The 17,982-nt window shown below is 44.0% G+C and overlaps 2 protein-coding genes across 2 annotated transcripts in view; one reads left to right on the top strand and one right to left on the bottom strand.

Annotated features, from left to right (window-relative positions):
* Nucleotides 1-3,254, bottom strand: part of LOC146679523 (uncharacterized) — a 241,879-nt gene extending 238,625 nt beyond the window's left edge. The window contains exon 1 of the mRNA XM_085450269.1: nt 2,637-3,254. Within this exon, the coding sequence (XP_085306395.1) occupies nt 2,637-2,723 (87 nt within the window). The 5' untranslated portion in view covers nt 2,724-3,254. The remainder of the gene's footprint in view (nt 1-2,636) is intronic.
* Nucleotides 3,255-12,212: 8,958 nt separating this feature from the next.
* LOC146679522 (protein NLRC3-like) lies at nt 12,213-17,602 on the top strand (the record flags this gene model as incomplete). Its single annotated transcript, XM_085450390.1, has 4 exons — nt 12,213-12,314; nt 12,476-12,662; nt 12,791-14,570; nt 17,401-17,602. Coding segments are annotated over 4 exons (2,271 nt in total), but the record flags the coding sequence as incomplete, so codon positions are not given.
* Nucleotides 17,603-17,982: the final 380 nt, after the last annotated feature.

Genomic DNA, 17,982 nt, shown 5'->3' with positions numbered 1-17,982 from the left:
CTGTCTAAATGACTCGGGTAAAGTTTGTAGCATGGTGCTTGTTGTTTTGTCTGCTTCCACTTGTCTTTGCACCAGGATGATGTCGGAGTAAATGTGCAGTCATATTCGTTGTGTTCCCACTAGTGCTGTCAGCGTTAATCTGAAATGACCTTAACACCACAACACGGCAAATCTCCGTTAACGAGCGACCGCGGATCGCCCCGTGCGTGGGGCTGGACGGCCAACACGTTAACGAGCTAACTGCGCTAACACACTAGTTCCCACCCATGTAATTGAGCATTGCATGGCACATCCAACATACTGTTTTACTTTAGTCCATGACTCGCTTACCTTCAGGGTCATACGTCACATGAAGACCAAAATAGTTCCAAACACCAGATCTGAATGAGGGTGGGGGAGGTTCAGTTTGCCATGTTGCAAGGAGCTTAACTTCTGTCTCGCTAGCTTGCGCTGCGCTCAGTGGATCTGTGCTCGACAGTGCAGCCTAGGCGGAGTAGTCGAACACAGATCCACTGAGCGCTCAACACAGACAGCATCTGCAGAAGGAAAGTTGATGAAATAAATTAAAAATATTGTATTGTTCGATACATATGTGTACCGAACCGAAAGCTCTGTATCGAACGGTTCAATATCGATACGAATATCGTTGCACCCCTAATATATGTGTGTATATATATATATATATATATATATATATGTGTGTGTGTGTGTTTCTGTGGTTCAGCATTATGATGCTGAACCACATCATAATGAATAAATGGATAAATTTCCAAAATCCCGGAGCAATGCAAATTAGCCGGTGCGAGGTAAGGAGCTCTGTCATTGGTTAGACAGTCTTAGCTTTGCACCTATACCAAAGGCCATTCAGCCTCTGTGTTTACACTCTGCCTACACAGATGTTGGACATGAGACGACACAGGAAAAGGATTTTTGATGTGAGGTTTTTATTGAGATTTTATTTCTTTTTTTTCTGATTTGAAGTATTTATTAATGGAATAATAATTTATTTTCAAATACTGATTTATAAATTTTTATTTTATTTTTTATTTTTTTTTTGCCTGTCCCGTTTGGCTCTTTTGCATCAGAATTGTTGTCTAAAGGCAAAGAAAGATGCCCAACGGATTTACTTTACCAAACTGACCATCCCAGCCTTGCCGTAATGGTCCATTTGATTCACCTTTTATTGTTTATTTTATTTTCACTTACTGAATACGGGACAGACTTGACTGGGGGACAGAAGGGGAGAAAGAAAGAGAAACAGCTGAGAAGAGGGACGGGGGAGAAGGGCAAAAAACAAAAACCAACAGAATTTTCTTTTAAATTAAATTACTAGATAATAAATTACTTTTGTATTGAATAAATAAAATAACTTAAAAATGAATTTGTAAATTAATATTTTATCGCACAATTCATTGTTTAAGCAAAGAACTTTTTATTTCGATGCGCTGGATCTTCTGGTCCTCTGCACATAAGTGGATTTCCATTTAGACTTTATATAGACAACAACTCAAAGTGCTTTACAACAAGTCACATTCACCCATACGATCATCTAGTGCTGTACTTTAAACACTTTAAACACAAACACAGATACTGTGGGGAGAGGCCACAGAGGCACAGGGAGAAAACTCACACAGAAATCCAACAATTAAAGAGGAACCTTCTCGATGTAACACTACCATCCTGCAAGATGACCTGGTCCTGGGCCATCTTAATAAGCATGCTGTGCACAGTAGTTTCATATTCCTGCCAGAACAAACACCAGACAGTTTGTACACAAGGCTCAGATTCTCGCTTTGCCAGATACAGACAATAGTTTAAGATCCTAATGTCTCTGCACAGCTCTGTATGTACTGAAATATCCAACCTCAGATATTTCCTGCTCACTCTCTGCACCGCCTTAGACAACAAGTAGTTCATGCTATACATAGCATTGACTTTTCATTCCAGCCATGTGCACTCATCAGGGCATCAGTGCTGCCGTAGTAACCACACTAACACTTCCTTGCACCTGTTGAAATGGCCTCAGTCTGATCGTGCCCTGAACAAACTCACCTTTAACATCCCACACACGGACTAAATATGTGCGTGTCAATAACACGTGACAGGAGAACATGCTGGTTGTCTGTCATGGGGCTGAATTAGAAACAGAGCAGGAACTACAGTTTGTCAGATTAAGACTGATCAGGTCCAACATCCGCTCCCAGCACTGATTTACACGTTTGGTGTCACATTGAAGGAAACGCCTACTGGCACAACCTGCATGTGTTAAACTGCTCCTGCGTGTAAACAGCGTGTCACTTACGGCTTTTTGCATCACAAGGACGCGCACTGGCGTCTCAGGGTGACTCAGATGTTTGCTGAATGAGGTGTAGACCGGACTAGGCGGGACTCATTTCACCAAAACACGAGCTTTTCCACCCACCAGTGTTTATCTGTGTGCTTATTTTAAAGAATTATTCCATCGTTATCAAATACGAAGCATTACACGCACGTCGAGCCGTTTCTGCTGAGTCAGACACCAGTGCTCCCGTGTGCTGATTCTCGGGTCCATCTTAAACTGGTGTGTTTGCGAATGAACTTCGGTAAAACGTTACAACGTTACCGGGCGCGCAGAGGGTCTCGGAGGCGTGTCGTACCTGTCGGGTGGTCGCGGGCTCCTCGTTCCCGGTGGGTGAAGGTGTTTCTCCTTCAAGCGATGCTGGGGTGACCGGAGAAGAAGCCATGTCCCCCCGACATCACCTCTCACTAAGCGCCGCTCCTACTGTGACTTTCCTCGGTGTCCTCCAGCGTGCAATACGCTGCCTGGCGCGGTTTGCACGGACGGTGGACCGGTTGCGTCGCTCGTCTCCTGTGCGATCAAAGTGAGTCTTCGGCTGCACAGTGCAGCCACTGTCCCTCCTCCGGCCGGCGGACTAGTCCAGGCGAGGCGGATGACGTTGTCCCGGGTCTCGCTCGCTCTCGCACATGCAGGACTTGGCCCAGTCTGTCTTCTTCTGCCTCACTCTGCGCTCTGCTTTTCACTTCATGTCTTTTTGTTTTGTAAGGTGGCTAACACGATCACTCCTCTTCTGCCTGCAGGACTCTGTGACTGCTCTGTGCTGTGGCAGCACACTCCAGCCTGATAGTTCATTTTACAGCTTTTGGCACTGCGACGCTCTCCTCGGCTCGACAGACACAATCTCACCATGTCGGCACAATATACTGAGTGCAATCCATAACATGATTTTATCTCACTGTAACTTTTAAATCGACCAAATGTTGCGTAAATGACGTGTCATGTGACTTGAACACATGCACACCCCCTGTCCTCACAGCAGACATTCATCTTAGCCCCCCCCCCCCCCCCCCCCCCCCCCCCGTGTTTTGAGATCATTGCTGCAACAAAAAGTTGCCACAGATATTTCTACATGAAACGTACTGAATCAGTTGGCACATATTTAATATATATTAAATATAATATAATGTTGTTTTGTTGAGTGGCTGAAATAAAGCTGAATCGCATCACAGGAACGACACAGCCCTGTTCCTCCAGGCTGTTAACCTGTGAATCAGCAAACATGTATGATTTATTGTCATTCATTTGCTGAACAAACTTTCCTCTGAACTTTGACCCTGAAAATTCAATTCAATTTTATTTATATAGCACCAAATCACAACAAAAGTCGCCTCAAGGCGCTTCATAGGTACAGAGAAGAACCCAACAATCATATGACCCCCTATGAGCAGCTCCCTAACCATGGATTGGAGAAGAATGTGAGATGGTAACAATGAGAGCTCAGGAGATGGCAAATACACTAGAAGAGCTACCTTTATATCACGCTGAGCTGAGGGTTTGTCAAGCCCAGCTCAGATTTTCAGGAGAAAGGTGATCTGAACCAAAAGCAGGAGGAGGTCATCACTGCTGGACCGAAGGCTAAGAAGGAAGAGCTTCTGCTGTTTGCAGTGTATACTGCTGTGGATGCTGTATCGTGTGACATGCACAAGATGTTTTATGCAGACTGAACTCTTTCTTTGTAGTGTTTACCTGGAGAAGATCGGAGGGGCTGGCTAAAATGATGAAAGCTCGAAGCAGATTAGAACACCGCTTTGAAAACTTGTACGTGATGCTGTGGGGTTGATTCAGTGACCTTGTGGGGCCATAACAGAGAAATGACAGCAGTGTAGTGGATCAAATAAAGAGTGATGATGTTATATTTGTGACTGTAGCAGGACCAAGGCTCAAAAGGTTGCAGGCGTTGTTAATTGAGCAGAAGATGGACGGCATCAAGCCCTCTCCTCGACAGCTACAGGATCACAGTCTGCAGGTTCAGTTATGCAACGTTTTAGCATCGATGCGTGAAGTTAAGAGCAGACAGGGAGGTTATTTTTGCACTGGGCTGGAATGACTCAGTTTACCTGTCAAAGGCTATCACGGCTGGGAGAAAACCCTCAGCATTAGTAAAGAAGGACCACGGTGGCCTCTGGGTAGAAACACTGCAGAGTTCATGTGGATACGCTGCTGCATTAGGTCAGATAGAAATATCATAAAGCATCATTAAGTAAAAACGTTTATTAAGAACAAATGTTTAAATATTGTTAACGTGTTTCCCAGAAACATCTGTAGAGACAAAGAGCTTTCTGTTGTTGCTTCGAGGAAACAAGCTCTTCTTTTTAGTTTTGTCCTGGTATTTATTCCAGGACGGACTCATCCACTGAGCAGTGTTTGGGTTTCTTCCTTTTCCTCGTTCTGGATGCAAACTATTACAACTTGGGCTTTATTTCAGTGACAATGGCCTTAAGCTGCAATACAACAGGAAGTTACTCATATATAGTAATTTCCCAGACCATATTAAAAATCCATTAACAGGAAATACAAATGATGGGACAATGCCACAGCATGGACATTAGAACAGTTGGGAAAATTTACCTGGAAAAAGGTGAAAATGAGGCTTCATTGAACTGGAATTACAAAGACCAGGAATGTGAGATCCACCAGCCACGACTGAGGGTTTTTACACATCATATCCTCAAAGTAGAACTACAGTGATCAAAAGAATCGACTTTAATGTTATTCTTTCTTTCTTTATGTCAGATTTAACCCCCCAAAAAGCTTTAATCTTTAACTAGTCTTTGGACGTAGCTACAGTACGGTCAGGTTGACAGTTTATGGGTAACATGTGGCCACCAGGCACTGCGACACACTTCCATGTTATATTACCTTGGCGTCCAGTAGGAATACAGGAGAATCATGTGAGGAATCTAAGAGTTGTTTCTTAATTCAATTCAGTTTTATTTACACAGCACCAAATCACAACAGCAGTCGTCTCAAGGTGCTTTATACTGTAAGGTAGCTCGTACAATAATACATACAGAGAAAAACCCAACAATATGACCCCCTATGAGCAGCACTTTGGCGACAGTGGGAAGGAAAAACTCCCTTTTAACAGGAAGAAACCTCCAGCAGAACCAGGCTCAGGGAGGGGCGGGGCCATCTGCTGTGATTGGTTGAGGTGAGAGAAGGAAGACAGGATAAAGACATGCTGTGGAAGAGAGACAGATGAACCGCTGAGTGTTGTCCCGTCGAGGTGGCTCTTCTATGTTGTGCATTTATGGCACCAAACCACAAATGCAAAGGAAGAAAGGGTCGAGGCACAGCACCCAGCTGCCTGACAATATTCAGGCAACGTCCAAAGCCCCACAAAGGACCTACCCACACCCCACTGGCCCCGCCCAGTGGGGTGTGGGTAGGTCACAGCAGACAAAAATGTGAAGTCCGCACATAGTCGCCATGGCACCCACCAACCCACCACACCATCCCCCATGGAGCTACCAGGAGAGGCATACTGGCCCACTGAGGATCACAGAGGAGCAGACCCAGGGGGGCTGACAGCACAGCCCCCACCCACCAGTCGTGCAGCTTATTTTATCTTGTCAGCGTGAGCCCCACCTAAAGGGGACAGAGGGATTAGTGAGTTGCATTAGTGGGGCAGGAGAGAGTGAAGCAGGGGAGCCAATGTCACTGCGATACGACTCCTCTACACCATCCAGCCTGCCCCACCACTCATAATGAGTCCTGCTGTGCTCTGTAGCAATGATGCATTTTATGTGTGTGTGCCAGGTTAGTGCTGTGGATTCAAAGGAGCACAGTTCCACTAAACAGGAGATCAGGATAAACCCCAGTAACCAACCCTGCCCCCGCCATCACATATTCTCAATCCCAACAGAGGCCAGCCCCACAATGACATGCCACACGTGATACACAGTCAACATTACTGTTATAATTACATGTTTCCTTTATTACTTTCCTTTCAACCTATTGATTTTGCACCTTAAACTTTCTTTGGTTGCTACAAGCCACAAAGTCCTTTATGGTTTGTCTCTGTTGTGTGGAGGGCTGTTTGTAAGAGCTCAAAAATGGGTGTATCAGAGTCAAACAGGCAGCACAGTGGAAAAGTGGTTGGTACTGTTTCCTGACAGCAAGAAGGTTCTGGGTTCAAATCCAACATCTAACCTGTTTGCATGCTCTCCCCATGTCTGGGTCCTCTCTGGGTTCTCTGACTCCCACAGTCCAAAGACGAGCAGTTAGTGGGGTTAGGTTGATTGGTGTATGTGCCCATGAGTATGAGTGTACACGGGTGTTTCTCTGTGTTAGTGACAGTCTGACAGAAGGCTGCATCCCTCAGCCTCATGTGGGCTGTGTAGCCCCTTTACAACTGCAGTGAGAGCTCAGACCTGTTTCTGGTGGGTGGTGGACTCCTCCAGGGCTGCCCCTGATTCCCCTTCTGCCACAGAAGACTGTGGCCTCAGAAACTCATATCTGCTTTTTGCAAATGAAGTGAACCTGTTGGCTTCATCAGCAGGGGCGGATCTAGAAGGGTGGCATGGGGTGGCAAGTGCCACCCTAAAATGATCCCTTGCCACCCCAAGTGCCACCCCAGTTTTGCATATGACAGTGTTGTTTATTAAAATAAGTTTAACAGTTTGAGCGTAGTTACAGTCAGCAGTGAATATAAATGCTAGAACTGGATATATTCCATAGTGTCCCCCCCTCCACATTAACAAATGGTTCAGCCCATAGCAGGACGGCTTTTTTCTTGTTTTCAGCAGCAAGTGATGCTTATGATTGTGCCAGAGCACATTTTGAACAACACCATGGGAATTTCGGATGTTACACAGGTGGGTGGATGTTACACTGTGGAAATGAAGGAAGGTGAGTGCTATTTTAAATGGTTGTAGAAAATGAAAAAACAGCAGGTGTATTGGCTGCATTTTTAGATAAATAGTTGTATCTGTTTACAAAATGTACAATTTATATTTGCATTTCAAGTTATAAACATTTACCCAACACGTCTGTGGTTTTTTTACAGTAAAAAATACTGCTAGGATTTTAGGTTCTTTGTGTGATTTCAGATCAGTAATAGTTACATTAATAGTAATAGTAATACTAATGCAGTATGTCAGTGAAAAAACAACTAAATTCAGTTGAGCTGAAAAGATACCAAACAAAGCAAGAGGAGGAAAAAATAAAATGAAACAATCTGAGGGTGAAATACAAACGTAAACTCAAAGGAGTCACAAATGTCCGGTTGTGTTTCAGACCTCAGAGGGTGAATCCAACAAATCATGAAAAATGAGGTTTACATGTTTGTTCATGACAGTGCAGATTTCTGACATTTTGTGTCATTTAAGCTGCAACAATGTGACTGTTTTCTAACAAAAACAGTGAAACTTAAGTTAGACTTGTGTTTGTAAATGAAGCGCCCCATGTTGTGTAGCTTTCTGGAGTTTATACTTATTGGGCTACATATGTATTTAATATACAGGCTGTACAGTACATAACATCAAAACTCACATGTTTCATGTAACTAAAGTGTGTAATCATGTGGGTACAGACAATAATTAAGTTATAGACTATATTTATATGAAAAACGTGCATACTTACTGCATTTGAATCATTTTAACCACATGTAACCACCTGCATATGTGTTTGGGGGGAAAAGGCTTTGATTTTGCCACCCTAAGAAAATTTCTCTAGAGCCGCCCCTGACCATTTCACAGGATTTGCATTTAAAGATGCAACAAGACTAAAATGGTTAGGGTCAGGAGGTCAAAGGTCAGAGCTCCTGTGGGTCTGAGGGCGGCCTCACGCTGGAGAAGGATGAAGGAGTCTGACCTGAGCCAGTGTTTGACATGAACACATCAGCACTGCTGTCAGTGAGCCTAACGACAGCCGTTAGCATCATTTCAGTGTTTCAGTCATAAAAACACTTCCTGTCTCTGTGGTGGTTACAGTGACATCATGCAGTTTGTGCTTTGACCTCCAGAGGGCGACAAATCAGCACAGACAGAGAGCTCCATTCAAACTTTGCTGCCATCAGGAATAATTCTTCAAATATAATCATCAGTGTTTGAGCAGTTATGATATCAGGGACAATCTAGACATGTGTGACAATACTGAACATGTCACATGACACACCTCAAACATCATGTGATCCACTCTCAGTCTGCACTTTCATTCATGACTTCAACAGGTTGAAATGAGCTTTGAAGAAACATTCAGTGAAATAAATCTTTCATGGATTCATGTGAGCAGCAGATGAACTTTGTACCAACAACATCTTCAATAACAGAGTCTGAATGAAGCTCAGGTGTTGATGCTGCTCCCTGATTGGACGCTTGCTTTCAGCTCTGCTCTCAGTCTTTACTGCACAGGTGAAGGTAGAAAGTGTGACTGGATCTATAGACTGGAAACAGAGAAACATGCTGAACATTTGAAGCTTTGCAGCAGAAATGTTCATGTTACAAATACAGCAGAGCTGATCTGGGATCAGTGTGTTCACACCTGCAGCTACAACAAGGTTTCATGTCTCCACACGTCAGCATGTGAACTTTACTCTGACTCAGTCTGAGCAGTCAGACGGCATATTTTTAAAGTTAACACATCAGCACACACAGAGCTGAGCCCCTCCCACCTGTGCTGAGTTTCAGGTGGAGTCCCGCCTCCTTCCAGGAAGCAGCTCACCTGTGTGTCCGTGTTTAGTGTCCAGGTGTGGAGTGGAGCTTGTTGTTGGTGTGTGAAGAAACTGTAAGTTTGCTTTGTTTCCTCCTTTAACAGTTTGTCTTTAGGAACTTTACTGTTTGTTCAGCTCGTGTTTGATTTCTTCACACAACAAACTGTGTGTGTTTGTATTTCCGGTCTCTCCATTAAAGTCAGTGTGTAATGTTTCCTGGCTAACATCAGCTGTGTGCAGCTTAGTTCAGCACAAATCTGCCGCTCCATAGTTCACGGTAACGGACTCACAGCTGGACCAACGAGGCCGAGTGTGTCCGCCACTCTGAGCTACGTTCGTGTTTGTGTACTTGTAGTTTGTACTTTGAGTTCAGTCAGAGCCCACAGAGGACGCAGCGTACGTGATGACGTCACAGCCCTTTACCTCCTTTACTGTCACTGTGATTAATATTTACACACGAGACACCTGCAGAGCTCTGACGCTAAGCTAGCCACACAGCTGCTAACACTAAGCTAACGCTAAGCTAACGCTAAGCTAACGCTAAGCTAGCCAAGAACCCAGAGTGAGGTTAAAGCTGAGTAAACACTGACCCCAGACCAGCACCGTGATAAAGTGAGCTGCTGCTGCTGAACTTGAACAGGTAACAAAGTGATGAGCAGTCAGGCTGCAGGTTTCTACCTGTTCATGTTTCTACAGTAGAATCACTTTGAAGTGTCTTTGTGCTGTTTCATCTTTGATTTGTGTTCATAAACACTCAGAGAAACATCACGTGACCTCATCAGGATCTGTGTTGGTGTGTGGGGCTGTACCTCAGCTTTATGTTGTTACATGCTCATTTGTTCATTTTAACATCAAAGTAATGTTATGAGGAGTAATGAAGTAACGTACTCCATTACTTTTAATTAAAGTGCTCTGTGTAATATGTGTAATAATGACTGTTTTGAGTAATGACCAACACTGATCACAACAAAGAGGAAATGCCTCCAACATGCACAAACATTTGAGCCACAACATGCAGTTAATGTGCACAAATGTCTTTGATATGCTGCTCAGTGATGGTGGTGACTGTCAGAGCAGAGCTACTGAGAATCAATAAGTAATATCAATGATGGGATCAGAATCACTAAATTCTTCTCATCCCTGTCAGTATCATACATGTGCTGTATAATGTGATAAATGTAGAGGTGCTGGCTGTTCTCTCACTCTGCTGTTTAGCTGTAAAGGACGCCTCCCTGCCTTTGTCTCATTCATGACCTTTAATAGTCTCTTCTAACATGCAGAGATCTGTATGATCTGTTTCATAGAGTCTAACCAGCCTGTACAGGTAACAACAACAGTCACTGCATCACTGACACACAAACGTCATCTCTGTCAATAACAACATTCATACATGGAATAAAAACACATCAGTGGATCATTGCTGGAGCTGATGTTTGTGCTCCTGGTGCAAAGGCTCTCAGTTTCCTCCTTGAAATAACATCAGTGGTGGGTCAGCGACATGCTTTCTTTCCCTCTCAGGTTTAAATATCTGGGACTCTCCACCGTTTGGTTTTAGAGCTGAAGAAGCTTCTCAGATGAAACGTCTTCCAGAAACTTAAAGACGTCTCTTTTCTCTCCAAGCTCCTTAGATCACATGACCTGGATGACTGAACCTACAGACATATTGACCTGGTTTCATGGTCACATGACAGGTCAGAGGTCAGCGACTGTAACTCAGTTCCTCCTGTTAATGTGAACTCACTGAGTGTTTGTGGTTTACCTCTCAGACTGACTGAAGATGATGATGGAGGAAGAGGAGGACAGAGCAGAGTCTGCAGGGTCCAGCTGTCCGTCTGTGAGGAGTGACCGGTCCAAAGGTCTAAATCCAGACTTCAGTGGTGAACCTGGAGCAACGAGGTCAGAGAGCTGAACTCACTGAGTAACAGAAATAATTCTGCACTGACATTATAATCAGTGTTGACTCTGGTTGATTGTCTGACTGTGTTTGTGAGCTGAGAGGAAATGAAAATGAGTTTGTAACAAAAATCAGTTTTGTCCAGTTTTCCTGTAAAAAGCTGAACTCTAATCTAAGAGGATGTTACTGACAGGAAACAGCTGCATTATCTGCAGTCTGTGTGATCACAGCTGCTTCAATCATGTTTGTGTCTGCAGAGGTCAGAGGTCACAGTCTGCAGGGTCCAGCTGTCCGTCTGTGAGGAGTGACCGGTCCAAAGGTGGAAATCCAGACTTCAGTGGTGAACCTGGAGCAACGAGGTCAGAGAGCTGTGATGACTCCTTTACATGTTTGTGTTTCCTGGATAAATATGACCTGAAACATCCTCAGATTGTTACAAAGATTCATTAAAACGAAAACAATGAAAGAGAAAAGATCCAAATGTTCGACTTGGTCATTTGCTGTTTGAGGACAGTGATGCTCATATCTGTGGGGAAAGTGTGACCTGAGTGGGTTCATGTTTGTCTTTAAAGAACAGAGCTGCTCTGATTCTCTTTGTGTCTGATCTGTTAAACAGTCTGAGAGGTCACACAGAGACCCAGCAGCTAAAGCCTGGATCATACTGGCTGCTGTTACTCCATCAGGACAACACTGAACCACAGTGGTGTGGATGTAGTGGATAAATCCCACCATACTGATGCTCAGAGTTAACCACAGGGAACAAAACCAGATGTTACCTTCAGATTGTGACCTTTGGAGTGGACGATGCAGATTTCAATAGAGAATAAATGTTGTTGTTTTTCAGCTGTGAAGAAAGAATCTAATTTTCTGAACTTAAGAATTTATGATGCTGGAAACAACATGGAGACTATAACACAACATTTCCACTGTGTTCATAGAATGAATGTAAAACTGTCAGACATTCATTAAATATGCAAAATGTCTACAGAAGCATCAGAGGGTCAGACGTGAAGCACTCAGTGATTTTGATCAAATGACTCATCAGTTATTGATCTGTACTACACTGATCTACCACGTTAGTAAAGCTGGTGTTCTGGTGGTGGAGGGAGACTCGGATCATGTTCTGGTTTTGGAGCAGTGATCTGCTGATGGTTCAGTTTGATGAGCTTCTTCAAAATCATCCCTGACATCACCACTGAAAGGACGTCCATGAAAACAGACTGAAAATTACTGATATGTTCACAATCTGAGAGTTTAAAACTTGACAGACTTGATTCAGATGAAGTTATTTGAGCAGAAACTCCTGGATCTTTATCCTGTGTTGATCTAATCCTTCATGGTTCCTCCACAGAGTGGAGCAGCAGAGCTCAGAGGTTCCCAGTGGTCAGTCTGCCCAGCAGCATCAAACACAGCTGGACTCCATATTTATGGTCTGTACATGTACAACAACTACTGTTACATCTGTTCTGTTCACAGTCATCTCCATGCTGCTCTTTGTAGACCAGTGGATCGTCAGTGTGTCCAACATGGATCTGATGTTTGGCTCCATGATTTCAGTCTGATTGGCTCATTCATAAATATTCTGTTCCAGCTGCTGGAGGACAACATCATCACTTTTGTGAAGAACGAGCTGAAGAAGATCCAGAAGGTTCTGAGTCCAGATTACCCAGAATGCTTAGAGAGTCAGAGGAGCAGCAGCAGAGAGGCATGTGTGAAGATCACGGTGGACTTCCTGAGGAGAATGAAGCAGGAGGAGCTGGCTGACCGTCTGCAGAGCAGTAAGAGGATTTATCTAAAGATTTAAGCTGCTGGATAAATGAACATTTTCCAGAGATGGAAGATGGAGCAACATGTTTTAAAGATTAGTTCTTTTTGGAATTGAGTGTTTATTTTTCTTCTCATTCAGAACTTCAAGCTGCAGTTTGTCACCGTAACCTTAAATCCACCCTGAAGAAGAAGTTCCAGTGTGTGTTTGAGGGCATCGCTAAAGCAGGAAACCCAACCCTCCTGAATCAGATCTACACAGAGCTCTACATCACAGAGGGAGGGACTGCAGAGGTCAATGATGAACATGAGGTCAGACAGATTGAAACAGCATCCAGGAAACCAGACAGACCAGAAACAACCATCAGGCAAGAAGACATCTTTAAAGCCTCACCTGGAAGAGATGAACCAATCAGAACAGTGCTGACAAAGGGAGTGGCTGGCATTGGGAAAACTGTCATAACACAGAAATACAGCCTGGACTGGGCTGAAGACAAAGCCAACCAGGACATCCAGTTCATATTTCCATTCACTTTCAGAGAGCTGAATGTGCTGAAAGAGGAAAAGTTCAGCTTGGTGGGACTTGTTCATCACTTCTTTACTGAAACCAAAGAAGCAGGAATCTGCAGCTTTGAAGACTTCCAGGTTGTGTTCATCTTTGATGGTCTGGATGAGTGTCGACTTCCTCTGGACTTCCACAAAACTACAATCCTAACTGACCCTAGAAAGTCCACCTCAGTGGATGTGCTGCTGATAAACCTCATCAGGGGGAAACTGCTTCCCTCTGCTCGCCTCTGGATAACCACACGACCTGCAGCAGCCAATCAGATCCCTCCTGACTGTGTTGGCATGGTGACAGAGGTCAGAGGGTTCACTGACCCACAGAAGGAGGAGTACTTCAGGAAGAGATTCAGAGATGAGGAGCAGGCCAGCAGGATCATCTCCCACATCAAGACATCACGAAGCCTCCACATCATGTGTCACATCCCAGTCTTCTGCTGGATCACTGCTACAGTTCTGGAGGATGTGCTGGAAACCAGAGAGGGAGGACAGCTGCCCAAGACCCTGACTGAGATGTACATCCACTTCCTGGTGGTTCAGGCCAAAGTGAAGAAGGTCAAGTATGATGGAGGAGCTGAGACAGATGCACACTGGAGTCCAGAGAGCAGGAAGATGATGGCGTCTCTGGGAAAACTGGCTTTTGATCAGCTGCAGAAAGGAAACCTGATCTTCTATGAATCAGACCTGACAGAGTGTGGCATCGATATCAGAGCAGCCTCAGTGTACTCAGGAGTGTTCACACAGATCTTTAAAGAGGAGAGAGGACTGTACCAGGACAAGGTGTTCTGCTTCATCCATCTGAGTGTTCAGGAGTTTCTGGCTGCTCTTCATGTCCATCTGACCTTCATCAACTCTGGACTCAATCTGCTGGAACAACAACAAACAACCTCCTGGTGGTTTAAACCATCTCTTCACCAGAGTGCTGTGAACAAGGCCTTGCAGAGTCCAAATGGACACCTGGACTTGTTCCTCCGCTTCCTCCTGGGTCTTTCACTGCAGACCAATCAGACTCTCCTACGAGGTCTGCTGACACAGACAGGAAGTAGCTCACAGACCAATAAGAAAACAGTCCAGTACATCAAGGAGAAGCTCAGTGAGAATCTGTCTGCAGAGAAAAGCATCAATCTGTTCCACTGTCTGAATGAACTGAATGATCGTTCTCTAGTGGAGGAGATCCAACAGTCCCTGAGATCAGGACGTCTCTTCACAGATAAACTGTCTCCTGCTCAGTGGTCAGCTCTGGTCTTCATCTTACTGTCATCAGAAGAAGATCTGGATGTGTTTGACTTCAAGAAATACTCTGCTTCAGAGGAGGCTCTTCTGAGGCTGCTGCCAGTGGTCAAAGCCTCCAACAAAGCTCTGTGAGTACATTTGTACTCATGTCTTTACTTTTAACATCCAACTGTGTCAGTAATTTATTTCACCAGGCTTTCTGTCTCTGTATGAATTTGTATCCTAAAGTTTTGGGATTTCTCCAGTACAACTGTGACCTCTTTGATGCCTCCAGAACTCGAGACACTGGATTCACCATAAACTCTGATCATCACTGCTGCTGTTATGTTATCAGTCTTTGTTTAAACACTTAGGCTGCATGTGCCTGATGTTGTGATACTTTATATTCACATGCATGCTCCTAGATACATTTCTACTGCAGGTCTATTTTTAGTCACAAATGTTGGTGAAACACTTGCTTTTACATGCATGGTGGGTCCTGCATTAAAGAAAGCATTTGAATTACTCAGTGAATCCTGGCAGCCAGAGAAACATCCTTAGTTCCACTTTAAACTAAACTCTGCTTCGGTCTTCCACAGTGTGTTTGTTGTTTCTTTGTTGTTGTTGGCATGCTCTCTCCTCTCACTCCAATCTGGTTGCAGCAGATGTTTGTCCCTCCCTGAACCTGCAGACTTGTTTGCAGCACCTCAGTTCATCTTCAGTCTGAAACCAGCTGTTGTAGCTATATCCCCTCAAGCACACCTTCCCTGGTCATCTCTGCTGTGGTTGCTATAAAATTTAATCTTGATTTTAAAAAAAAGAACAAACTTGATGCCATTTGTTGGCAGCATGGTGCCTGTTTGTCAGTCTTTGATGATAAACTGCAGCACAGTCTAAAGCAAACCTTCTGACTTTATTGACTTTATGCATGTATATATTCTTCCTGTTCACCTTGGACACACAACAGCTCTCTGTTTGTTGTGATTGGATCTAGAACAGCCAACATATCCTAATCTAGATGATTTCTAAGGTGGTATCTGGGAGGAAAAGTTAAAATCAGCTTGGATGGCCTGTACTGTATGATGGCCTTGGTTGCACCACATTGATAGCCATGCAGGGTGGTTCACTCCTTGGGCAAGAAGACCGAGGAGTGAGCCACCCTTGGTCAAAGCTTGGCCATTCAAGCTCACTGTTTTCCCCTTGTTGGTTGATGATAGTATTCTTTTTTTTGACTTATAGTCATCATTGTCTTCAAATTAACTCACACACTGCTGACTGCTGTAGCTTACCTGGCTGAGCAGGTGACCCATGCACTGAAGGTTAGAGTCGTGACTCCAGGGCCTGGTTTGAGTCTGCCCAAGACCATTTCCTGTGTGTTATTCTCCTCACTTCTCCCTCCCTTCCTGTCTTCTTTGTCCTATACAGTGAAGACAAAAGGCCTCAAGTTCTGAAAACTCTTCCCCTTCATCATCTTCCATCTCTCTCATCTAAAATCTCCAGTATTCTCTGAGTAGAGAATCTTTTCACAATCTTGAATGATAAGGATCCAAGTGGGTAAAGTTATTTATTTGTTGTGTTCCTATTTGCAGCTGGGATAGATTGTGAAAAACTCTTGGCTGCCCAAATTACATCCAGTTTAGAAGAAAAACATTGAGTGAAGTGTTTGTTTCATCGTCCTTCACAACTCATCAACCAGGTGTCACAAACTGCAGCAGGACAGTACAAAGCATGTCATACTGGATGGCTGCAACAACCAGAGTTTTACCTACCTTTGGTATTTGGTGACAGCATGAGCGTAATATTTACTGAACAGAGTCGTCTTTTCAGATTCAGATTCAGAACACTGTATTTATTTTCAAGGGGCAATTAGGATACTGAGCTTTCCAACCATACATACAATACACAAACATCACATTGGGGAGACGGGTCAGGCTAGGTAGCTGGCCGGTCAGCCGCTAGAGCAGCGACCCGGAACCGAACAGCAGAAAATGCACAACATCAGGAAAGATGAGGAGAAAAAAGAACTCCTCCCAAACTGAGCTCCAACAGGGAGATCAGTTTGAGAACAGACAAAAAAAATGACCTTAGCGCAGAGCACATGAAAACTCTTAATGCACCATAGAAACACATGACAAGCAACAGGGATGGGTAAAAGGTGAGAGACAGCCGGTGTAGACAGCGCACCCGGGCCTGCAGCATTTGCGCTGGTCCCCTCGACCCACCGTCTGCACCGGGAGGGGATAAGCATGCTTAGGATGGGAAGGAACAGTCTAAACACCGTCTGTTATCAGGGTGAGATTTGTTCAGCTCAAGCCTTGAGACCACAGCTGGCGCCGGTATGTTAGCCGCATGAAATGATGGTGGCTTTCTTTGGTGCGAACAACTGCATGTCAATTTCACAGCTGATCTAACAGTCCGTCACTCGTCTCTCAATCTCCCGTTGGAGAGCCACGAGCTTCTCCGAGAGGTTATCAGTTTTGCGCTCAAAGAGCAAAGTCTGAGAACTCACGACCGCCATGAGCTTCTTCAAGATCTTATCCGTGCTGCGTTCAATGAGCCCATTTTGAGAAGTCACGACCCGTCCCATTGTTTCAGTCACAGCGGGCAGCCTTGTGGGGGTTTGAACAGCTGATTCCGCTTTCTTTAATCTTCAATAAGCCAGGGCCAAGCCAGCTCAGATCAACAAGAACCCTTTGCTGCTGTGAATGTCCGTGCTGCTATATTTCAGGATCAGGCTCTAAATGTACAAATGGATCTGAGAAGATTTCCAATCATGTTTCTACTAGATTTACAGTTTGTTTTCATGTCTTCTGACTCAGATGGTGGAGCAGGTGGAGCTTGCAAGGAGTAAGTGCTGCTATAGAAGAAGAGTTGTGTTTTAATGAAGCTATTTAGTTAACCAATAATTGTATTGCATGCTGGCATTAAAAATGTTTCATTTGACTGATTTATTTAATTTGTTTGTTTGTTTTCTTCCAGACTGAGTGGCTGTAACCTCTCAGAGAGAAGCTGTGATGCTCTGTCCTCAGTTCTCAACTCCCAGTCCTCTAGTCTGAAAGAGCTGGACCTGAGTAACAATGACCTGCGGGATTCGGGAGTGAAGCTTCTGTCTGCTGCACTGCAGAGTCCACATTGTACACTGGAAACTGTCAGGTCAGGATCCAAACATATCATTAAATGATATTATTGTATAAACAACCAAGCTTTATAGAATTGGCAGGTGAACTTTTCTTTATCTTTGGATTGCTTAGGAGATTCTTAATTACTGTCTGAACATTTTTTACAGTCACATATTTTGTTTTAATGGTCAAACAGAATTATTGTTCAGTTCAATGAGCAGGTAGCTGTGAGATTCATAATAATGAGGTATATTTGTATTAAAGATGACTAAACTTGAACAGTAGCTGTGAGTTACTTTGTTTACTCATGTGTGCTGATGTTGTGAGTAATTTAAAGCTGAAGTAAACTTGTAATGAGTTTAATAGAGTTTCTGAAGTAAGTGTACTTGGAGACATTTATGTGTTTTCTAAAGTCCAGGAGCAGGAGGCTGTGTGTAGCATA

This window comes from Copadichromis virginalis, unplaced genomic scaffold (assembly GCF_057382275.1).
Source record: "Copadichromis virginalis isolate Kocher_CV1m ecotype Utaka unplaced genomic scaffold, C_Virginalis_male_GT1.1 unmapped_scaffold_1, whole genome shotgun sequence".
In the NCBI taxonomy this organism is placed as follows: Eukaryota; Metazoa; Chordata; class Actinopteri; order Cichliformes; family Cichlidae; genus Copadichromis; species Copadichromis virginalis.
The sequence above is the reverse complement of the archived record's forward strand: the minus strand, read 5'-3'. Positions and strand labels throughout refer to the sequence as shown.